We start from the raw sequence: 25,390 nt of genomic DNA on the forward strand, positions 1-25,390 counted from the left end.
ATCGACAGAATTGCTGCTCGACCAATTTGAAAATTGCCATATAAGTACGCCTCAAAATATTTAAAAAAATGAAGTGACCAGTGACCACAACGATGTTAAAGTACGTATTTCTTTCACGTTCGTGTGTGTTCACGATTAAACGGGTCTGCTTCAGAAAATTCAAGCAGCAACTCATGCCTGGTGTCTATGGTTTTTTGAGAGGCGTATATCTATTCAATAACGATTTTAATCGGCTAAAGTCTTTAACCAATCATCGACGCTACTCAAAAGATAAACTGCAGTCAAGAAACCTCCGAAACTGGGATAAAGTCGAGACTGCACTAGGCGTACAACTTTATATAAAGAATATTTTGATTTTTGTCGCTTTGCTACATAGTTACGCCTAGTGCGGACATACTATCAGAGAAGTTGATTCCTAGGCAGATGGCGGACCTAAGAAATTTGGTCGCGTTGTCAAACCCATCTGACCACAGCTAACATTGAATTGACATAAGCCGACCAAACGTAGGTCCGTCAACTGCCTAGGAATCAATTTCCTCGTTGGCACCTTAGCAGCAGTTTAGAAGTTCTGTTTGAGGAAGTTGATGAGTCCGTTGGTGGAGGCGTCGTGGGTGGACACGGGGGCGGAGTCCTGCAGCTCGGGCTCGATGGCCTTCGCCAGCTGCTTGCCGAGCTCCACGCCCCACTGGTCGAACGAGTTGATGTCCCAGATCACACCCTGAGTGAAGATCTTGTGCTCGTACATCGCTAGAAAAAATACATCGTTAAGCTGCGATGCGAAATTATGCTACCAGGGGAGGGACCCGTGCCCTGCTTGCTGATCGGTCGTTGTAGCCTATGGCTGCCCCGTTCAAGCCAGACACGGGTTCGACCGGCGCGGAAGCCTAACGCGGTTTATGGTCGAGGCGACTCGGTTATGCTTAACCCTTAACCACTGACGTACGTATGTGGTACGTCACCCTCGCGGTTTTTCATTCAAAACTCAAAATTTCGCGGGAATTTCTGCGTGTCATTTTTGGTAGTTTCCTAGTTGCCAGTGACGCGTCGAAGGCAGGGGAGAGCGGATGCAGTGCATATCTGCAAGCAGGCGATTTCGACGACCTGACGTATGAGGTACGTAGCGTCAGTGTTAGTGTTAGTTAGGATGCGTGTTCTTGTCGGTGGTCACCAATTTAACTTGGCGACCGAAAAGGAAGATCTTCCGACCGAGCGAGATAGCATGTTCGGTCAGGCCGAAGCCCGCTGACGTCATTTCAGACTTTGTATGTATCTTGTCGTTCTCCAAAACTTCGACAGCGCGATGCAGGATTGTTAGGCGAATTGTGGGTACCGCCACAATAACATTAGTAAAGATCTGTAAGAATCTGTTTTTCTCTTTATACTTAAAACCGCTGAACCGATTTTAAAGAAAAAAATGTATATGGAGATAACTGGCTCGCGGGAAATAGTATTAAAATCGCGGGCTAACCCAGGAAAGAATATTTAGCACAGTAAAGTAGTACATTACCTATGAGTGCACCGAGTGTGAAGGGTGTGAGTTTCCTGACGACGATGGAGTTGGTGGGTCTGTTGCCGGGGAACACCTTGTGCGGCAGGATCTTGGCCAGCGCCTCACCGGACATACCGCTCTTCTCCAGCTCCGCTTTAGCCTGGGTGGAAGGTAGAAGAAAAATAAATTAAGGTATTGACCTCGTATTCCTACCACTGGATATTTGAAAAGTTCGACTTTAGCTGAGGTTGTTTAGGAGAGGCTGTTTTTTGAGTGTGGTGAACACTCAAGAAACAGCCTCTCTAGTCAGGCTCCGTACGGACGAACGGCACTTGTCGACGGCAGTCGCTGTATTTTTCTATCGCCTCAAGGCTCAATATGAAGAATGTCTTTCTCCACAAAATCGCTGCGCTGAACTATGTCAGGGAAATTAAGCGAGTTTATTGGGTCGTTTCTACTGGAGCTGCTGGAGATCTAAGGACCTTTATTAATTACCTCCTGCTCTGTCTTGCCCTTCATGAGCGCCTCGGTCTGCGCGAGGAAGTTGGCGAGCAGGATCTTGTGGTGCACGCCGCCGGATATCGGGTTGTGCGACTGCGCCGGCGCTATGAAGTCGCACGGGATCAGTCTGACGAGTAGAAACAAACGTTATTTACTTCACCAAATAACCTCCCTGAAGTTTTACTACTAAGTTCGTCAATGTATGTAGTACTGTCAAATGGGACTTGTCAAAAGACAGCGTGTTTACACACGCGCCGCAGCGGCACCGCCACCGCGGCGGCGCCGCTGCATACTCATCCTTGTACCCTTTTCACACGGCGCCGCCGCGGCGGCGAAAAACGCTGCCGCCGCGGCGCCATGTGAAAACACGCTTTGTACCCATACCTACTTGTAATTGGGAAACAAGATTGAAGTCTTTCTGTAGCTGTTCGTATTCTGTTCCTCTTAACTCAAGTTGCCAATTGGCATTTGGGCAAAAACTAAACATAATCAGCTTTTAAATCAAACACTGCTCTTCCCCCTGCTGAGCAATCTTAAAGTTTTGCACGGCCTGTAAGGGTTAATTCTTTGTGTATCTTCTTATTGAGCCACAAACATCAGTGTGAGCTGTCTCTAGAGTGACAGGCGGCTCACCTGGTGCCCTGGTGTATCAGCTGGTAGAAGGCGTGCTGGCCGTTGGTGCCGGGCTCGCCCCACACGACGGGCCCGGTGCTGTAGCCGACTTGCGCGCCGCCCCGCGTCACGTACTTGCCGTTGCTCTCCATGTCGCCCTGTTGGAAGTACGCCGCGAACCTGGACAGAAAAAGACAAAAAACTTGAGAGGGACACCCGGATAGAACGAAGTTAGAAGACACAATAATAGATTAAGAAGTATTAAGGCCAATAACGAATTAATGCACAGAAGTATATTCTGCATGGCAATTCAAATATTCAATAAAATACCGGAGCAAATAAAACTTTTACAAATTAGACAATTCAAAAAACTTTTAAAGGAATATTTGATAGACAAATGTTATTACTCTGTTAGAGACTTTTTAAATTCACAATAACTATATTGAGTACTTACTAAACATTTTATACATAAATTTATTGGATTTTTTATCTAAATTTAATATATTAACACAATATGATTATTTATTTTTAAGTAGGAATTTTAATAATTACATTTTTTATTTTATGTTATTGACAATGAATTATATTTGCTATTTGGATTTATTTATTTTTTGACATTATTTAAAGTAAGTGCTGACAATAATAATTATCTATCATGTAATAAACTCAAAATGATTAATTATAAGAAGAAATAAAAATGTAATTTGTAACGCGTATTTGACATTTAGTTAAACGAAAAATATAATTATTACGGTGACAATATTCACACACCAATGTAATGGTATGATGTGTAGGTACGTACCAATGATTAAACCATCTTTGTAAAACCACATCAAGTGAATAAATGATTATTATTATTATTATTATTATTATTGTTATTAAAAAAAAAACCATCTAGTTGACGCCCAGGAATGCCAACAACGACACTTATGGAATTGCAATAAAATTTATTTAAACATCCGGTAGATGTTGCTGTGTATTCTCAAAAACGCCATTTAGTTGACACACAGGAATACTGTCAACGCCCGCCCGTAGTTCCGTATAGCCCCCTTTCGCAACGCCGAACGCGCCATAAGGAACTTCATTCCAAAAAATAACAAACACCAAAATAAGCTGTGGTGCTTTTCTAGATAGAAATCAGAAGTAGAAACTCGAAAAAGAAACCTATTTCTTGGGCAGGTCGCCACACGTTATTATGTATCTGCTGTCCTAGCACGGGGATTGTCGATCTACAAGAAATAGATAAAAACAAGAAATAACTATAGTTTATTGGAAAATAGTTGCTGATTTAAAGTAAATAAGGTAGTAGATTCATCGGCAACAATAATCATTTTTTATGTAAGTTTTTCGAGCAACTTATACGACGTATTGTTATAGATCCGATCTATAAACATTTTTTTAATGTTACACAATTTGTCTAGCACTTTGGTGATGTAGATTCTTTGAGGGTGGAATTATCAATTTTCCCACGCTAAACAATGGGTACTAAAAACAGTTCACAAAATGCACTTCAAAATAAAATAACATTGACAATTAATCTACGACCTTATTTACTAAAACCTAGGATCTTTTATCAAAAAAACTATAGTTATATTTTGTCTACGAAGATCGGAAACAAATTTCAATCCCCGTGCTAAGCAAGCTGGAGGAGTTTATGTCTATCTTCAAGGATTTAGACTAGACCTAGGTCTACCGGGGTTACCTGTGCAGGTACTGGTCGTAGGGCAGCAGCGCGTGAGTCTCGGCGCCGTACAGGTTGCTGTACCACACGCCCAGCAGCGCGAGGATTATTGGCGCCTGCGGATATACAAACAAAATAGGTTAGGTCGAACATTTTAAAAACAAAATTTACATAGAATATTATATAGAAAATAATATAAAATAAACATCTCGACATATTGGTGATTGGTTGAAATTGTAATTACTATAGTCCGGGCAACGAACGCAACTCGGCCATTTCACCATCAACCTATCGCTATGTCTCTTTCTCGCTCTCCTTGCCTAGTATAAACGAGAACACACAATCGGGTTTTGTCAGTTTAATATATCCCGATGAAAACGCCGTTACATCAAAATATTTTTACCGCCGTTACATTTTTACCCATAGGGTATTATTATACGGGCTTTGGGCCACCGCCCACCACACATTCCCACCACTGTATCTCCTGTGTCGCCAGGATCGACAGCGGTATCCAACCACGAAAACCCTTTGATATGATCTCAGGGAGCCCGAGGGACATGCTAAAGCTGTCTTGGGACCCGCAACGAAATTAATCAGATGAAAACAGGAGGCAGACCCTTACGGCCTGTTTCACCACTTCCTGATAAGGTGCCGGATAGGCAATCCGCAACTTATTTGACAGATAGCTATCTGTCAAGTTAACTTGTGGATAGCCTATCCGGCACCTATCAGGAAGTGGTGAAACAGGCCCTTAGGGTAAGGCAACCTAACAATACTGACGTTTTTCTCCAAGGGCGCGGTGGTGAAGTGTTTGTCCATGAAGCTGGCGCCGTCTAGCAGTTTCTCGAAGTTGTCGAAGCCCACGTGCAGACAGATCGACAGACCGATCGCTGACCATAGGGAGTACCTAGAAACATCATGTCAGAAGAGTTTAAAAGTCAGCACTTAGCTCATACCGATATTTTTTAGGGTTCCATACCCAAAGGGTAACAACGGGACCTAATTACTAAGACTTCGCTGAAGATTTTGCATACTTTTGTTCTATAATGGCACGGAACCTTTCGTGCGCGAGCCTGTCTCGCACTTGGACGAATTTATTTATTACTTTAGAAGGAACGAACGCCGTTCTTTTCACCTTCTCCGCGTTCGTCGCCAGCGCCAGTCAGTGGTGATGGTGATACTGACCTGCCGCCGACCCAGTCCCAGAAGCCGAACATGTTGTTGGGGTCGATGCCGAACGCCGTCACCTTCTCTGCGTTCGTCGATAGCGCCACGAAGTGCTTCGACACCGCCGACTCCTGCGAACACGTCAAGCCATCGGTCAAGTTGCACTCGATAACTCTGACACAGAAAGCGCGTGCTGTTACTTAGAGTCTAGAGATGCGTTATACCAATCCTATTTTATGATTATAATAACTTCGCCGTCTTAATTTCTAAAGTAACTTTACATTGAGACAATGAGAATAAATTAGCAGAGAGGTGAAAACGACCTTTTTGGTTTTTTATTGATGGACTGATCATTTTTTATGATGTACTTTTTAACCATCAATCTGGCGTCAATCTCAGATTGATGAACCGAAATGATGCCAGATTGAACGTGTAAGTGTAATCTACGACTAAGAGAACTTGAGACAGCGCGCGCGTGAAAAATACAGTATGTGATCAAAGTAACATTGAGAACTGAGTCCCAAAGAATTAATAATAACCTACGAATAATAAAAACTAAGGAATCGTAACTCCCATATACTATTACCGATGGACTGAACTGATGCCAGACTGACCATGTAACCCTGGTCTTTGGGCTGCTATTTTCACAATGAACTTTTTAAAAGTATTATAATCACTTAGTTTTGTTACATTATAAATAACAACATACATCCTTGGCAGCCTGCAGAAACCAGTTCTTGGCGGAGGTGGCGTTGGTGATGGTCTCCTGCGTGGTAAAGGTCTTGGATGCGATGATGAACAGCGCCGTCTCCGGGTTCAGCCGCTTGAGCACCTCCGCCAGGTGCGTGCCGTCGATGTTGGACACGAAGTGGACCTGTCAATTAATATAAAAATACAATTAGATTATGTTAGGCTCGATAAAATCTATTACAGAGACTACAATAAAGGTAAGCTCATGAATAATTTGTGAAATCAAGGTTATTAATTTATGTCTGGATAATATGATACAAAAGAAATATATATTGTGGTGAGATAATGTTGGCATTTTTATTATATCCCTTCACCCTTGCTGGACACATGAGGTTAGGAAAAATATGGTTTTCAATGACGATTGGCGCCCAACGTGGGGCTCAGAGTCTCCTCCATCCATCGCACGCAATGGATTTTAGATTGCCTTGTATACGAACTTCTCATATATGGCCCAGAACCGGTCTGTGGTATATCTCCCAGTACCACAAAGCAAGTGCTCAAGGAATGGGGTCACAGACACAGCAGGAAGCAATGGGCTGAGACCCCTGGCCTTGAACACTCCAAGGCACTAATCCCTGACTAATTATTAGTGCTCACCTTGAGTAAGAACCAATTAAGAATCCTTACGAAAGCCTAACTGGGCACTGCCAGCTAAACAAACACATAAACAGAATGGATATTTGTAGCATAACAACTTGCAGATTCTGTGAGGAGGAGGATGAAATGAAACACCTGTTCACCTTCTTTTCGACTGTCCTGCTCTACTACAGAGCAGGAACAGGCACCTTTGTTGCCACGAATGCTCATCCACAGAGGAAATTCGTGAAACCAACCCCAACCATATCTGGTTGATCTGGGATGATACTCTAGTGCGACGGAGTCACAATAGATCCTTATGGGTCGCAGTGACATCAGGGCTACAGCGACCTGCCTTCTTAAAAAAAATACGAACTTCTACAACAACGTCCACTAAACCGCATCGCACGCAACGGGTTTATGAGGCATAGGCATAGTCCGTTGCGTGCGTCCGATGCAGTGCCGTAAATAGGGCGAATAGCGGGCCCAGGCACAGAGCGTAGACTCTGGGGGGCGCAAGAATGGCCAGACCAGGCAGGACTATTATTTTTTCGGTTTGCTCCCGATAAGTTTCCGCTGCGCAACTAGTGCTGCACAGTGTGGGTGGTATACTCGTAACAGACGAAAGGCCTACTTGACATCTGCAGACAGCTCGCCTGCTTGTTTGCCCATATCACTTCTTTAAAATATTTTTTTACCAAAATATTAGTATGTATTAGTATACGGTTTAATATTATAATTGGTCTACCAACAGTCAACACTAAGTTTTATTTTAATCACCCTGAATGAAATAAAATAGGCCTTAAATAACATTGCCAAAATAATATCTAAAAAAAAAACAAGGGCGCACTCGCACAGGGCGCAAAAAAGGCTATTTACGGCACTGGTCCGATGCGTCCGATACCGATAAGTGGACGCTTACCATTAAAAGGAAAAGATTGTGTGATACTTGTAGACTTGAACAAAGATCTATAAAATCTAAAGGGTAAGAGCTTTATGATGTAAGTACTGCCTTTGTTGAGTACACAAGTTTTCTATGTAGTTGCCAGATCAACTGATGGTCCAATTTGATGTCAACCAAAGTCGTAAATGTTGGATTTATGCTGTTAACACACAATTTATATTTCTAGCGAGATACATTACTTTTGGGCCTGCGACACGGTAGATTCGTAAACAGTTTTTGTTGAGGCTTCTGTGTCTAAGTTAAAGACAGGAGCTGCGCCCCTTGCCAATGTGCGCAAAGTTCATTGAAAGTTTCAACTTACGCGGGCTCCAAGCCAGTAGGGCGTACAAAAAAAATGATTTTTTTAAGAAGAAAATAGATGTACCTAAGTACAATATTGGGAGTTTTGGAATAGTTAAAATACAAAAGATTACATAGAATTTAGAAATACTTAATTAATAGACGCATGCAAATTTTCAGTTGTAGAAATCTATTTTCGTCTTAAAAAAAACGACTCTTTTATACGCCTTTCTGGCTTGAAGTCCGCGAATTTAGTATTTGTTGCAGTTTACCTTAAGATGGTTGGCGTAGGGTTTGAGCGCCTCGGTGACCATCAGCGGGCCGAGGTCGGAGCCGCCGATGCCGATGTTGATCACGTCCGTTATCGACTTGCCCGTGTAACTGAAAATATGTACTGAAATGTTATCACTTTTCTTTAAAAAATGTAAATATGCGGTACGCACCGCATTTTAGAATTCGTTGTACCACAGTACCATAGAGAAATTATACATGTATAATTCGTCCATGGTTGTACGAAATTATGTAAAACATTCGTCCGCACCGTACGCGCCGCATTTCGTGTAGGTACTATGCGGTGCGTTCGACGCGTACGGTGCGTACGGTGCGTTCGACGCGTACGGTGCGTACGGTGCTGACAAATGTGCGATCAGCTAAATGTGACTGCAATACTATATGAAAATAGGCAATCTTTACGTACACAGTACACAAATAAGATGTAACAAAAGAGCAGATCTTAGGCCGGTATAAATAGTCAGTACTCAAGATGAATCTCGGTCTCAAGACACGGTTCAGGGGCCGTACCACGAAACCGTTTTGTGATTCAAACAATCGTACGAGAATGCCGCGTCCTACTCTAACAAACGAGAAAATTACGTTGTTAGAGCGGGACGCGGCATTCTCAGCCGAATGTTTGAGTCTCAAAACGGTTTCGTAGTAGGCCTCTGTGATTGGTTGGCTGTCAAAATTTGGACCAATCACAGAGCCGAACCGCGTCTTGAGACCGGGTCGCATCTTAAGTACTGACTATTTATACCGGCCTTATTCACTTAATTGATGTTTTAATATTTTACAAAGAAGGTTAAAGGACGGTAACATACAGACATACACTCTTTTGCATATTTTATAATGTTAGTTAGGACAAACGGCTCACCCCTTCCAAGCACCACTGACGACCTGCTGCGTGAACTCCTTCATGTGCGCGAGGACGGCGTTGACGTCGGGCGTCACGTCCTTGCCGCCGACCAGGATCGGCCGGTTCTGGCGGTTGCGCAGGGCGATGTGCAGTACCGCACGGTCTTCCGTGAAGTTGATCTTCTCACCTGAATCATAATATAAGTTTATGGTGAGAGGAATTTTGGACTATATAAGCACTCTATAGTGGACAGTATTTTAATTTTTTTGAAGAGCTAGTAAAAAAATAAGGCTTAGAAAATCTGGCAAATTCATATAGTATGTCATCATCATGATCAGGCTATTGCCGTCCACTGCTGAAAGTAGGCCTCCCCCAATGAGCGCCAACCATCCCTATCTTGGGCAGCCCCAAGTAGCTAACTAGTAGTTAGTATGTAGCTAAATTTACATTTTCTTTGTTAGTTTAGAAGTAATAGAGTCCTAATTATTTATTATACAAATATGACAAACTTATTAAATAATCGAAACCAAGACATTGGCTTAAAAAAATTTATCAAGTTTTTCATCTTGGGATCTATTCTATTCTCCTACATTTTTAGTATACTCTGTATATTTCATCTACAAAGTATATGATTAGTTTCTCACCATTGATCACAACATCAAAATAATCTTTATCACTGTTCCTCTTTAACTCAATGTGAATAAGACAGACTTGTTCATCAACTAAACAAACATTGTTCATATCTTATTGTGTGTAAGTTGGACATTATGGTAAATAATACTAACACAATCCCTAAACAATTTCTTACTAACACTAAAGGCCAAATGATGAGACAGCACTGTGCCATAATAAAAAAACTACTACTCTACAATTATGTAGAGTAGTAGTCTATAATGGTAGCTATAATGCTATGCGGTTTATTAAAACCGCATAGCATTATAGCTAGCTCACCACACTTATTATGAAAGGATTAGCAGTTTACATGCTAACATGGAACAAGTATACATCAATGTACTGCCAAGTGCCAAATCATAAATCACCCTTTTGCTATAGTTAGATAAATATGAAGTATCTGATGTATTTACCAGAGAACATGGCATCCCGGGCTTTCTCCACATTACGGCTCTTTGCCAGGTCAAGCAGAAGTTTCCAGACATTATCATCTACTCTGTTCTTTGAGTAATCCAGTAGAATCTCACCATCGGCAGGTGTTGGAATATGTAAGCTGCAATCATAAAATTATTAATTTAAAAAAATATGTTTATGGGCTTGATGAATTCTTGTGTTAATTTAGTAGTAGCTATTGCAGGGCATTTAACAATAGCTTATGCTTAAGTAACAAATAGCTTATGCATTCGTTTTATCTCGGCCAATATAAGGCAAAAATAAATTATACCATTCTGTTGTAAATATTTTATTTGCACTTTGCTAATTATTATAGCTTTTGCTAGCTAATTCTTGATAATTAATTTACATTATTTAACTCATCTCATATTGCACATGTATCTATTTTAAAAAGTCATGAAAGTAAGTAAGAGAGTGAGTAATTAATTATTACACAAGTGTTACAAACATTTGTTATTTGCTACTCCATTTCATAAGTTTCTTTTAAATGAGATACTTATTGGGATATTGGCCTGGTTCACATTATAACAGAGGTTAATAAATCATGACATTCATAGCCGGTGACCTTTTGGAAATACATGATAATAGGTATTGTTAAGCTTTTTGTACAGTTATCTAACTAAAACTGCGCTTGCTTGGTTTTACTACATATATTACTGAATCAGTGGAGTCATTTAAATATGAATTTGATTTGCATATGAAATACAAGACTTTCTATTAAAATAATAATAATATAAATAAAATATTTACCTGAATTTATTGAATCGATCGCTGTCCTGCTGAAAGAGTTGTGAAATGTTGATTTTTTGGCCATTAGCATTGTAGTATTCCTGTAGCTTTTTAAAGGCTGGATCCTCGAGTAAATTCACTTTTGGCTCCATTTTCGTTGCGTAAAGTTCAATGCTATTTACCGCAAAACTTTTCCTGAACTGGTTTGAATTTAACAATGTCACTGATAACAAACGTCGAGATGACATTTCAATGACATATGAAGGTTATTTGCGTTTAAATTTTACACTGGTGAACTTTCGCGCAAAACTGCCGAATCAGCAGTCGGCAACGTCGCGACTGCTTTTTAGCGAGGCGGATCTGTGTTATAGTTCATACGATGTGACTGATCGCCCCTACCCCCTCCTAGCTGCGCCCCTTAAGTCTTAACATACGGTACTTGATACTCATAGGATAACAAGCGGCACATACTGACTACATCCAGAATCCGCTTATTCTTACAGTATTAAATATCTAATAACGCACAGCCCTCCGCCTCAACATGCTACAGCCTACGGCCTGTTCGCTCATAAGTCATATATACCTTTTTTTGTTGATGGAATGCGTTTACGCAATTCCGGAGCCTGGGAAGGACCACCGAGGTATGTGACACTCCCCGGGGCGGACGGAAGACGCACCCGGGACTACCCACTAAAACCCTACGGTGTTCCTGCTCCTGAAGGTGGGACTACGGCCTACGGGAAACGCGTGATACACGACCGCTGCAGCTCATACTATACCTGTCCATCACCAATGTGCCCCACATTAGTAGGTTAAGAGTTAAGACAGACCAATAATGTACTTAACTGTAACTACGCCTACTATTGGTCGTATCGACAACAATGGGGTCATAATATTATTTATGTATTGCGCCATTGCGCCTCCCTCTCTGAAACTGAATCAATAAAAATATCCATATTTATACAAAATTTATTTATTAATTCATTTAATATAATATAGCTACATAAAATTATACTAGAATATTATGAAACCACTATTACAGGCAAACCTTGTATCAATTATCATAACAATGTTATATCTCGGAATTATACAGTAAGTATGGTAAATGGTAGACAAGTAAAATTAGTCTATATCCTAATAGATCTATTAATTATAGTAGTAATACAAATGTGAATAATTTTAAAAGATGTTATGTAATGTTGCCGACGAGAGGGTTTGGTTTAATTTTTTAAAACGAAACTTTACTTTAAAAATTAAAGCGTCGATACACTTTAATTCAAAGGTATAAGTCCATAGAAAATATGTATAACTAGATATCTGTCCAACGCGCCGGCTAACAAATTTTGAGACAGCAATTTCAGGGCCCAAATGGCTCAATTCATTTGCTGCAATAAATAAATAAAAAATTAATATATTTCGTTAAATTATGTAAAGTATGTTTCCTTCAAGCCAATTTTAAATCACAATAATTTACACAAAGTTATGAGCTTTTTTTCAAAGTAACCGCTTTATTTTACACACTAGTGCCCTAACCAGTGAGTGAAAAGTATTGGGCAGCAACACTTTAAAAAGGTAAGATCTGATTATATTGCAGATTTGAAATTTATTTTTAGTTTCCATAATGTTAAGCACATAGCCAGAGTTTTGATATTTCTGGTATGGCAATATTTTTTTATTATTCTTAATGAATACTTTTGCAAGTTGTGTGATAAATGAATTTAGATTGCAGACCGTATCTAAATTCATTTTTGTCTAGAAACGTTAATGATAATGAGAAGTTGATAAACGAGTATAATAATAGTTAATGCCATTTTTTTTTATAAGTAAACAGGTCTACAAACTATAATTTATAATTTTCCCTCTATATAACAAAAAGTCTAGTCTTAGAATAAATATAACTTCTAAAGCATTTTTTTCTGCAAAATGAGTTTGTATAGTATGTAACTAGTTATTCATTTGTTTTTTCTGTTACAACTCAAATTCGGTTTGTTAGATAAGAAAATATTATGTGGGTTCAAGTGTAACATAACAAACCTTTGGGTACACAATACACATATAACACTTTGTGATAGTGTAACAAAGTAACACAAATACTGTTACAAGGTAGGTTACAAGCCAAGGTCAAGATTAGATACTACCAGAGAAGTTAATTCATAGGCAGATGGCGGACCTACATAATTCAGTCGCGTTATATCAAATCCAGCCGACAGATTACGACTAATGCAGGGTTTACACGGGTGACTATATAGCCGCACGATTCACGCCTCAAGGCGAGAATCGACTGTCTAAACGGCAATACGTGGCATGCCGAATTGCCATTTAGACAGTCCATTTACGCCGCACAGTCACCCGTGTAAAGGGGCCCTAATTATATTCAATTGACATGACCCGACCAAATGACATAGGTTTGCCAACTGCCTATGAATCTTCTTTTTCAATGGTACAACCACAGCTGTTATAGAGTAAAATATTTGTTTAGCGTACCCGTTTCAGGATCGCCTTTCTGAGCACTCATAGCTGTTGGAAACGTGTCAGTGCCCTTATTATGGTGTTTCCATCGGAAGTGAGCTAAGCTGCGTTTAAGGAACATGAGTTTTTGAGAACGCTTAGCGAAGCGATTTTATTGTATCTTAAAAACACATTCCTCGCAACGCAGCTTAGCTCAGCTCCGATGAGTTTGGGTACGGATGTAATAAAACTTATACAAGGCTGTGTAATTTGGGTACTGTTGTAATTGGGTACGGATAATGTTCGGTTTCCCGGGTAAGTATAATTAGGGTTATAGTGTAATGAAGATCCGTTTTCTGTGTAAGGCCACGGCTACGGCCAGCCATATGAGCGCGGCGGCCGCGTGGACGGCCAGCAGTTGTGAGTGGGTCGGCGCCGGCAGGTGGATGTACAGAGGGAAATGTTTCTTGAGGAGCACGCTGCCGACGTACAGGAAGAGCGCGTTTTGACCTGGGAAGCAAAGGAAACTTTACACAAGATGTTAGTGTAAACACCGTTATCCTTGAAACCATAAAAATAATGGGCCCGTCACAATGCTGGGAATTAAAAAAAAATCCGTCTTCATACCCACACAAATTGCCAATCCGGGCATCCGTATGGGTATGAAGACGGCATTTTTTTTTGAGTTCCCAGCATTGATCTCATAGAAAAAGTTGTTTGTTTTGACCGGCTCATTTGAGGGTTTCAAGGATAACGGTGTTTACACTAACACATAGTATAAGCCGGCTTCTAGACGATCAATTGTATTGTCAATATCACGCTTCAGTTTTATTGAACAGTTTGTTTGACAATTAGATTGAAGGCGCGTGATGTTCAATGTCAACCCTAGACGGTCAATAATATTGCGCAACGTATTGCGCAATATTATTATATGCGTTTATTTATCTCCTTAATTGTAACTTCGTTGTGTTTTTTTCAAAAGAAATCTTTGATACCCATGTATAGACAGATCACATTTAGCTCGAAACATCTAATATAAAATTTACCAAATCTTCAACATTAAAAAATACTTATAAAAAATAAAAATACAAAAACAGTACATTTCTTGTAAATTAAAAGTACATACATAATATTATGTAATATGTGGTATTGATAGTTTGATGTTATCCTAAGTTCAATGAGTTAGTATACAATATTTTTCAAAATAAAAGTTATGATGATATTAACATTACAAAAACTCCCACTTCAGAGGTGAAGGCCTCCTCCAGACTAATACATCTGTCTCGATTTTGGGCTACTTTAATATAGTCTTGGCCGGCGATATTTCTAATTTCGTCGTGTAATAAAAAAACTACTTACCAGCGTAATAAAGCGGTCGTCCGCCCCACTTCGTCTTGAGATCGACGAAGAAGTACAGCACGGCCTGTATGAGGAACGCCATGGCGGCGGTGACGAGGCAGTAGGACAGCGACCACAGGTTCTTGTTGATCGGTATCACGCCGCCGCTGACGCTGAACCCGCAGAGCCCGCCGCCCGCCGCGCCGAACACAAGCGACCAGAACACCCAACGCATTATACGAGCCCTGAAAACAGATTGTATTTAATAACTATTCAAATTCAAATACTTTATTTGCAAACCAAGTATACAAACAAATTTAATGTGAGTACAAACTTAGTGCCTTGTGCAGGCGCTTGCTTAAAGAAAATTTTAAATAGTTATATTTATATAATATTGTATAACTTATACATTTTGTAATATATTATATCTTATTTATATAAATAACTATATTATTTATTAATTGTACTTATTTGAAGTAATATACTTTATGAACTTTATTATTAACAATAGTTTTGTTGCTACTGCCTAATAATTATTTTTAGAAAGAAAATCTTCCAGGGAATAAAAGCAGTTTTTAATTAAATAATTCTTTAATTTTCTAGTAAATAAAATTAGTTTAGTTTCATTTTTTATTTCCTCTGGTAGACGGTTATATATTTTAACTGCCATGTAATATGGGCTTTCATTTAGCATTTTTATTCTGGAATATGGGAGGTGTAGCATATTTTTATGTCTGGTTTTGATATTGTGTGTGTCCTTCACTTTTGTAAAATAATCAAAATTCTTGAAAACAAATAGACTAATGTCTTGAATGTAAATGGATGGGAGGGTAAGTAAATTATATTTAATGAAATATGGTCTGCAACTTTCTCTATTTTTTATTTGGGCTATTATTCTGATACATTTTTTTTGAAGAATAAAAAGTTCATGATTATTGACGCTATTTCCCCACAGTATAACTCCGTAACGGAGCCACGAGTATGCATAAGCGTAATATGCTGAAAGGGAGGTTTGAAGGTCAGTACTACATTTTAGATGAAAAAGCGCATAAGTGAATTTAGATAATTTTGATTTAATGTTCTCGATATGAGTTTTCCAGTTTAGATGTGTGTCAATATTTATCCCGAGCAAGTTGAATGTGTCTACTGTTTCTAAGGTCATGTTCTCAAATGTTGTATTTATGTTAATAGCTGGTATTTTGTACGATCGAAATTGAATAGTTTTTGTTTTTTTGAAGTTAATTTCTAAATTGTGATCACGAAGCCAATTCGTAACGTCTTTTAATACTTTTTGCAATAGATTATCATTAGGGTTTATGTTCTCATATTTTATTAAAATGGATATATCGTCTGCAAATAGTATTGGTAAAGCTATCTGGTTATTTAAGATTTTTGGTAAGTCGTTAATGTAAATTAAAAATAGTACACACCCTATTACACTTCCCTGGGCAATGGAGCACGTCATCTCCAGTTCGCCTGATCTTATTTTAGTTATTTCTCGCGTGTCAAGATCATAGTGTTGCATTTGTACAATCTGTTTCCTATTTTCTAAATAGGATTTAAGCCACGAGTATGCTGGTCCACGTATACCTGACCCTATCAGTTTTTCAAGGAGTATGTCATATAGTACCTTGTCATATGCCTTTGTCATATCCAGTAGAACACCTAAAACATACTTTTGATCGTTTATGTATTGGAGTGCGGTTTGAATATATTTATAGACAGCCAGCGTCGTGGATCTCGCCTGCCTAAAACCGTTCTGACTGTCATCTAGAATATTATTTCTTTCGAGAAAGTTGTATAGTCTGTTACACATGGCCTTTTCAAATATTTTGGAGAATGTAGGTAGTAAAGCTACAGGTCTATAGTTATTTGGGGTTTGGGTGTCGCCTTTTTTATGAATTGGGTTTATTAGGGATATTTTTAAAGCATCAGGAAATTTGGCCTCTATGAAACTTTGATTCACAAGGTATGTTAGGGGTACGGAAAGATTTACGGCGCAATGTTTAAGCAGGATTGGTGGGATGACTAGCGACCCGCCCCGGCGTCGCACGGGTATAAAATATATAGCCACTGAAAAATGATTAAAATCGATAGCCTATGATCCTTCACGTGGTCTACTTCTTATCTGTGCCAAATAACATAAAAATTGCTCCAGTAGTTCGCACGATAAGCCCTTTCAAATAATTTCCCCCGTTTTTTTTTTTCCACATTCTCCTATTAGTCTTAGCGTGATAAAATATAGCCTATAGCCTTCCTCAATAAATGGGCTATCTAACACTGAAAGAATTTTTCAAATCGGACCAGTAGTTCCTGAGATTAGCGCGTTCAAGTTAGCCCTTTCAAATAATTTTTATTTCTTCGCTCCTATTAGTCTTAACTCTTAACGTGATAAAATATAGATATAGCCTTTTTCGATAAATGGGCTATCTAACACTGAAAGAATCATCAAAATCCGTTGCGTGGTTTTAAAGATTAAAGGGAACAAAGGGACATGAGGGAAAAAAAGCTATTTTATTTTATAATATGTATAGAAAATACACCGTTTTGGTTATGGAAGCTGTGATGAAACTAGGCCAGTTACGCAGAGTGTGTCCAAATGTGTGCCCAGTACATACTCTCGTAACCCTGCAAACCTTCAAGAAGGGAGAGTATTCCCTCTTAAAACTTTCTGATGTTGCGAGTGTCCATGGCCAACGGTAGTTGCTTGACATCAGGTGACCCGTTTGCTCGATTGCCCCCTTATTTTATAAAAAAAAACCCAGTGGGATGGATCACTAACACGACGGACAAGAGATAAGGCACAGGGCCGACTTTTAAGGTGCCCATATACGGGACAATTTGTCGTTTCGATCGATCGTCAAGAAAATCGTCCAATCGGTCTTTTGAATTACGTTCAAAAGACCGATTGGACGATTTTACGTTACGAACGTAAAATCGTTTGCGATATTGCTACACACGTACAATTTGTCGTTCGATTTTAACATCGAGGAGATAAATCGTTACGATAATTGTCCCGTGTATGGCCACCTTAACACAACACTAGCATTATCTTACTTGTCAGACAATCAGGTAATTGGCCTGCATTGTTCTAACTAAACTTGGAAACAGCATTTTTCCAACGCGGGAATCGAACCCACGACATCCCAAAGCCTCTAACTGTCAAGAGCCACACTAAGGCCGGTATAAATAGTCAGTAGTCAAGATGCATCTCGGTCTCAAGACACGGTTTAGGCTCTGTGATTGGTTGGCTGTCAAAATTTGGACCAATCATAGAGCCGAACCGCGTCTTGAGACCGAGATGCATCTCGAGTACTGACTATTTATACCAGCCTTAGTCACTGGATTTGGACTGGACATAAGAGCGATACATTACAAGGCAGCAGTATTAGTTACAAGTCACTCCACTTACATTTTAGACAGACATGACAAACACACACAACTTTAACTCCCGACGCACAAAGAGCGTCGTGGAGGAATAGAAATAGGAGGCAAGGGCATTACCTGGCGTGGTTATACACCAGCATGATCCTGGTGGCGTGCGCGCCGGCCTGCACCACGAGCGCGGCGGTCAGCGTGCCCAGCAACCCCTCGGGGTCGTGCGATACCACCGTGCGGTACAATTTACGGTACGTCCCGCCCTGGTACAGATGGGATTCGCCGAACACCACCCTGCGGATAAGAGGGTTAATATTGTAAGAACGGTACGTAGGTGACGCGTACTGTACGCAAATAATACCTACGGCACGTTAACGTGCGTAGTATACGTCGATTGTGTGAGTAGTACATTGCTTATGCGTACTATACACAAAAAGTGCGTCCATATACGTAAATTGTGCGACCTATACGTAAATTGTGCGTTCTGTACGTAAATTGTGCGTCATATACGTACATTTTGCGTAGTATGCGTAAATTCTGCGCACTATACGCAAAGTGTGCGTACTATACGCAAAGTGTGCGTCCTATACGTGAATTATATGTCCTATAAATTCGTACCTGTCGATATACCCAGCGATGCCGGCGGTGCAATTCTGTAGCGAGTGGTCACCGAGCGCGGTGCGGTGCAGCCCGCCGGGACCCATGTAGCCGCGCGGGCAGCCCGGCGCCGCCACCGTCAGTGTCACGCACACCTGACATTGTATAGTGTTAAATATTATAAATATTTTACGACATACATTTTAAGTGTTAAATAAAGAGATATTAAGGCCGCACACACACACACACAGTTCATATGCCAAAATCTTAATAGTATAACAAGCATACAAGTTTTATATCTTCGCTGTCACTTAATCATTCCCAACCCGCGTACCAACAGTTCGTCTATTCATGTTACGCAACATTAAAACGATTAGTTCAATGTTTAAGGTTACTTGGCGGAGGCTATAATGATGTTATGTGACTGTTTGAATAAAGTTTACATACCTGAATGGCCACCAGCAGTAGCGTCGCGAGCCACTGCTGCCACCCAGCCGCTATGTCTCGGAATAGGGAGCGACCTGTAAATACGATTTAGTCAATATGAATGCAAGTAAATGTCTTATATATTCCGAAATATTTTTTTCCTTCCTTGCTACAGTAATGTGATGAGGGTGCGCGCACGGGGACTCTGTATTAGTAGATTACAATCGTCATTAGCTATGTCCACACTGTGCTTTGTTTTGTTCATCAAGGGCATACGTTATAGCGCAGTCAACAGCGCACATGAGGTATGCCAACGACGCATGCGCTTTGACCGTATCCAAAACTTTCACTTTGTTCTTTTTTTGACAAAAATGACAATGTTGGCGTTGCGGTCGCTGACGCATTCAAAATTGAATGCGCCAAAATGAAAGTTCAATGAAAGAAGATGACGAAAATTGAAGCTGAAAGTGCACAGTGTGGACATAGCTAATCAGTATTCAGTATGTGACATGTTATTGATATGCTACTGTACGTCATAAGAAAACTGTCGACGAGTGATCTAAAAATTGTGCTTAGCCGTAATCTAGTAATCTTACGCACCAAATACATCTACACATCTCAATTCCATTGTGATTTTGCAGTGTTCCACTAATGGTGGGACTACGGGAAACGCGTAATACACGACCGCAGCTTCCACTACTGACCTGGCGTGATATTAATCGTGGTCCTCATGAAGGCGCACTCCAGCGCGCCGACTATCAGGTACGCGGCGGCGAGGCGCTGCAGCACGCCGGGCAGCCGCACGCCCGCAAACGACGTGTTCGACGCGCCCAGCACGATGCCCACTAAGCACAGTAGCAGCGAACGTCGACAAACCTACAACATAGTCAAAACGTATTAACGAGGCACCAACGGTCATTGACCTTACTAGTCTAGGAGCGATGTAAAAAATGCTCGCACTGTACTCAGGTGACTTTCGGATCTTTGTCACGAACGACCGCGACCGACAAAAAATCAAATAAAATGCCACTTTAAGACATAGTCGTAGGTTACACGCAAGACCTTGCATCAGTTCAGTCCATGTTCAGTCCATCAATCTGAGATTGACGCCAGATTGATGGCTAAAAAGTAGTATATAATAAAAAAATATCAGTCCACCAATCTGTAGGTTAGAGTGATTAGAGGATCAGTTTCGCGTCAATCTTACCAGATTGATGAGAAACTGAACGTATAACCTAACACTGAGGCAACAACATCTGTAAATTGATTGTCAATCGCGATTTGAATAGAAAACTATGAAATAGAACAAGTTTTTTAAAGGGGTTCAATGACCGCTACCGTCTTGAATCACCACGTACTCTTTAGTGTAGCTATACGGTTTATCGTGCGGTGTCTCGTATGTTTTTACAAAATTTAAATCAAATCAGTTTCGGGATCACCAGCAGCTGCACTCCTCTCACCTGCTCGAACGCCGACCACCTCGGCAGCGAGGTCCTCAGCCGCGCGTTGAGCGACAGCACGAGCGACTCGCCCATGGTGAAGGCGAACCAGGGGAACACCACGTCCGCCACCGTCAGCCCGTCCCACGTCGCGTGGCTGAACACGCGGTACCCGCCGCCGCCGGAGTTCACGAATATCTGAACCACATAATATAGTTAATAGTAAGTATTAGGGTTGCACATTGCATCTTGCTGAGGCGGTGCGATGTAATTTAAAATGAGCCATTCAAAATTGGAATAGACAGCCTAACAACGCAAGCGGAAAATCTGTCGTCTAATGTATTAAGATTTTCGTGGCTCATTTAAAAATGACAGACAAAAATATTATGGATAGGCTTGTCGATTTCCTATTTTTAGATTCTAACCTAAGATATGAATAGAACCTAACAGACACAAAAATTGTTGTAGTACCGTTTTTATTTTCTACTTGGGACACCCAAGGCAGGTATCCCAAGATATCTTTGACAAGATATCTTTATCCCAAGATGACGCCATTGCGTCACCTATAGCTTGACCGCTGTAAAGTCGACCCTCGTAGCATACTAAATGTATGCTACGAGGGTCGACTTTACAGCGGTCAAGCTTTACTAATCCTACACTAGATCTACTTTTGGAACGAAGTTCCTTATCGCGCGTTGCGAAAGGGGGCTAGACGGAAAAAGTTGTAACGACTCGACACAAAAGTATCGGTATGTCGGTATATTACAACTAGAGTAAAGATGATATATTTTTGTACATAAGAAATAACTTCCATCCGGGTGTCCCTTGACACCTATCAAGTTTTTTTTCCTGGCATAATATTGGAAATTCGAGCAAATTGGTACCTATTGGAGACTCAATGCTCGAAAAGAGCAAAAGCAACTTTATTAACAAGTAATTTACCATGAGCGCGATGGCTATCCCGCGGAAGATGTCTAGGGAGCGCAGGCGGGCGCGCGCCGGCGAGCGCGGCACGTTGCCCTCCGTCGTCAGCACGCGCGTCTCCGTGTTCAGCTCGTTGTCCTCGCTGGAACATTACAAAACCGATATATTATTATATGTATAACCTTTGTTATTGCGAACCATCTATAGCAGGCACAGTCGATATCTTTTGACATGTCCCCTATACATATTATGTATTTGCAAATCTATTGGTGTATTAAATACGTATGTATACGGAACATAGTACAGGTGTATTAAGGGCAAACGTGAAGGGGCAGCATATAAATTATTAGCTTCTTAAGCGATAGCATAAGTGTTTATAGCGACGCGAGGGTACCGTCGCAATAGCACAATTCTTTCGGCGACAGTAGTGCTTGCGATAAGTATTAAATTACCACTCATAATAATTTATCTATCGTACTGTCGTCACAGCGAAAATTTGGTACAGAATCTTACTTTACAAGTTTAAGCTCTCACTTCGTTTTCGAATAATGATAACAAAGATGTTTAAAAAGATTTTCTATTGCTTTTCTTTTCAGAAGAGGTACAGAAACTACTTTTAAACTCACCGAATAAAATATCTTGCATAGAGCCTTCCAGCCATGACTCTCTTGCCGATACCCTTGACGATGTACCAGAGAGTGGCCATCGACAGCAGCACCACCACAGCGGTGAGTATCGGGAGGAACGCAGCATCCGGCTCAGCTGTCATCCGGGGTTTACAACTTTCCGACGCATTTAGGCTGTACTGACCAAACTCTCCAAACTCATAGGTTCCTGGAAAAAGTATACTACTTTAGAGGATATTTTGAGAGAGCTAAGGGCCATTCCGCTACAGACGGCCCTTAACGAGAATTTTTAAAATGGCGGCATTAGTTACATTTTTCGCGTTTTTCATTTATAAATCATTGTTAAACTAGTCAAAATGTATCACTTCAAGGGATATTTTAGTAATAAATATGCTTCATTTTGCCTGTAGGAAGCTTTAAGTGTGTCAATCTGTTGCACCCGCGATAATGGAATCACCCTTAACATACAACTAGATTAGAGGAATATAGAGACTAAAGGCAAAAGCTCTACCTAGGGCTTTTAAGCTGTGAGTCTTGAATACCACTTAAAACAAATTGATCAATTAATCTACAAATTATTGTGTGATTCTAAAAAAACAATTTTTTTGCCTTATTTAAAAGACATAAATGTAAAAGGTAAAGTATTTAAGACAAATTATAATATATGTATATACTAGATGACGCCCGCAACTCCGTTGCGCCAAAATTCGTTTATCGCGCGGGAACCGTACATTTTTCCGGAATAAAAACTATCCTATGTCCTTTCTCGGGTCTCAAAGTATCCCCATACAAAATTTCATCAATATCGGTTCAGCGATTTCGGCACGATCGCGGATTCTAGGAAATGCTATTGTATTCTATTATTGTCGCGATCACCGATGCTCTTATGGCGCTTAAAAAATTAATATCGATTTGCATTTTGTTATGGTTTTTGTAATATCAAGTACAATATTATTTTGCAAAATCAAGAATGACTTTGTATTTCTTATCTCAGGAACATAACTGATAAGAGATGACAAAGAATACTTTTTAACCCCAATTTTATTTATGGAGGTATTGTAAGAATTAAACATTTTTAATTTAAATGATGATTTACTGGGCAGTATTACAACTTTTTACAATATTCAAAAAACACTGCAATTTTAAGTGCCATATTAACCAATGCTTATTTTACTTTGTGATCATATTTCTTGTGTATCTTATTTTAATTTTATTAACTGTGGGATAAGTGTGGTGGCCACAAAGGAAGATCTTCCGACCAAGCGAGGTGGTATGCCCAGTCAGGCCGAAGCCCACGTGATACATCTCAGCTGTCGTATATATACCGACGCGCTCTGAAAACTTCGATAGCGTGATGCAGGAATAATAGGCGAATTGTGGGTACCGCCACATAACAAAATACAGAACATGTTATTTTGATGAACATAATATAACACACATTTCTAAAATCAGCAGTAAATGTAGAAAACCTAACAATTTATTATATTAGTACTACAATTTGACTTATATTTCCATAATTTATTAGATTATATTATGACATGTCAATTGGTACTATAATTGTAGCCTATACAGAGATTTGTTTACAATCAGATCAAAATTAATCTAATTACAAAGTATAGCACCTTGATTCTACAAAGTCATTTATGCAGTAGGACTGAATTAAATAAGTAAGAAAGATGCATCAATGCATCTTTGTTACTTATTTAATTCAGTCAAACAAAGTTGCATAAGCAAGAAGAATATGAGTACTAGTATAATCCAATAATTTATAAAAATAATGTACTTTATGACTCAGTACCAGTCAATAATCATATCCAGTTCCATTAAGCTTGTTTACTATACAGTATTTTTTATGGTTTCAGCATATTCATATCTAAGCAGGTTTTAATAACCAGTATTGAATATTAATACCAGTAGTACTACTACAGTGTAAATGCAATTTTACTAGCTATGGCCTAGTTGTATTTATATCATTATATATTATGATGTTGTCTGTGACATCATAATATATAATGATATTTGTTACTTAATAAAGGTTACAAAGTAACTTTATATTTTATTGGCATTGGTATAATTGACATTACTTAGTAAGAACATAGAGTTGTAAAATCTTGCTAGGCCAGACCCATAAAGATGAAGTTATGTGATTAAATAAACATAACATTATTTGCTTATCTTTTTTATATAAAACTACTATTTTCAAAGTGAATGTCCCAGAGGAGATACATACAAAGCTATACATATTGAAACTAACAATTTATAGTCATAATAATTATGTAAATCTGTAATAGAATGGCCGGTGACTCATTTGACCTAAACACAGATGCAACTGATAACAAGTACCTAATACTAATAACTTCCAATAAAGATTGCCTATTTGACTAATATATTAATAACATATTAATATTTACTGTCGTTAAATGAACTAATAATTGGGTTCTTTTTATTGAATAAAATAAAATTATCATGGTTAATGTACAGTGCAATGTACATCTACAACACACTTTTCGTTATAATAATTTAAAGTAACACATGATAATAAGAATCAAAAGTAACAATAGTAATATTTGTAAATGACTTGGTAAAAAATCATGTTATTATATATTATGTCCTAAATATTTGGTGCGGAACGTAATTGCAGTGCGTAACAGAACAGTGCGAATGTGTCATGTATTACCTACCGAAAACAAAGCAACATACCATTGCATATTTGGCCATCGGCGTTCCTCACTTCGTATCTCAAGGGACTAAACGTTTCCAGTACCAAAGATCCCGTTGTAGATAGCTTCTTGGTCTCCAGCAGCATGCAGTCCTCGCATTCTTCGTATTGACTCCAAAACGAAATTTCTTCGTTCGTGACGATCTCCAAGCAGGCTTGGTCGTGCCTCAAAGTGGTTCCGTTGCAGCCCCTTATGAAGGAGCCCACGTTTTGGAAATGATTCGACATTTTTAAGTCTGCATCCGTTAGCAATGCAGTAAAATATTTCCTCGTAAAACAATGGATTTGCAAAATTGCAAAAAACAACAACACCCGTGAAGGTAACTGTCAATGTCAAATTATCAATACTTCCTTCTTCTTCTTTAAAAATTATCAATAGTGAATAGTTGTCATAGAATTTGACATTGTTTTTTTTAATACGGTACAGCTATGAGCTAAATAAACGGTGTCAATCGGTCAATATCGGTGTCAGAAAAATGGCGGGAAAATA

At 39.6% G+C, this 25,390-nt stretch overlaps 2 protein-coding genes across 2 annotated transcripts in view; both read right to left on the reverse strand.

Annotated features, from left to right (window-relative positions):
* Positions 1 to 323: 323 nt before the first annotated feature.
* The window catches only part of LOC121730067 (glucose-6-phosphate isomerase), a 262,618-nt gene continuing 237,551 nt past the window's right edge, over positions 324 to 25,390 (reverse strand). The window contains exons 3-14 of the mRNA XM_042118874.1: positions 11,027 to 11,276; positions 10,237 to 10,376; positions 9,170 to 9,338; positions 8,292 to 8,400; positions 6,160 to 6,324; positions 5,469 to 5,581; positions 5,064 to 5,190; positions 4,305 to 4,399; positions 2,624 to 2,782; positions 1,985 to 2,117; positions 1,508 to 1,649; positions 324 to 747 (exon numbers count right to left, since the gene is read on the reverse strand). Coding sequence (XP_041974808.1) covers positions 560 to 747; positions 1,508 to 1,649; positions 1,985 to 2,117; positions 2,624 to 2,782; positions 4,305 to 4,399; positions 5,064 to 5,190; positions 5,469 to 5,581; positions 6,160 to 6,324; positions 8,292 to 8,400; positions 9,170 to 9,338; positions 10,237 to 10,376; positions 11,027 to 11,253 — 1,767 coding nt within the window. The 5' untranslated portion in view covers positions 11,254 to 11,276 and the 3' untranslated portion in view covers positions 324 to 559. The remainder of the gene's footprint in view (positions 748 to 1,507; positions 1,650 to 1,984; positions 2,118 to 2,623; positions 2,783 to 4,304; positions 4,400 to 5,063; positions 5,191 to 5,468; positions 5,582 to 6,159; positions 6,325 to 8,291; positions 8,401 to 9,169; positions 9,339 to 10,236; positions 10,377 to 11,026; positions 11,277 to 25,390) is intronic.
* LOC121730090 (heparan-alpha-glucosaminide N-acetyltransferase-like) lies at positions 13,199 to 25,220 on the reverse strand. Its single transcript, XM_042118938.1, has 10 exons — positions 24,882 to 25,220; positions 22,182 to 22,389; positions 21,574 to 21,697; positions 20,653 to 20,829; positions 19,897 to 20,068; positions 19,214 to 19,287; positions 18,788 to 18,921; positions 18,296 to 18,463; positions 14,813 to 15,036; positions 13,199 to 13,963 (listed from the first exon to the last, which is right to left on the reverse strand). The coding sequence occupies exons 1-10, from the start codon at positions 25,126 to 25,128 to the stop codon at positions 13,785 to 13,787; spliced, it is 1,707 nt and encodes a 568-aa protein (XP_041974872.1). The 5' UTR covers positions 25,129 to 25,220; the 3' UTR covers positions 13,199 to 13,784.

Source organism: Aricia agestis, chromosome 1 (assembly GCF_905147365.1).
Source record: "Aricia agestis chromosome 1, ilAriAges1.1, whole genome shotgun sequence".
NCBI lineage: Eukaryota > Metazoa > Arthropoda > Insecta > Lepidoptera > Lycaenidae > Aricia > Aricia agestis.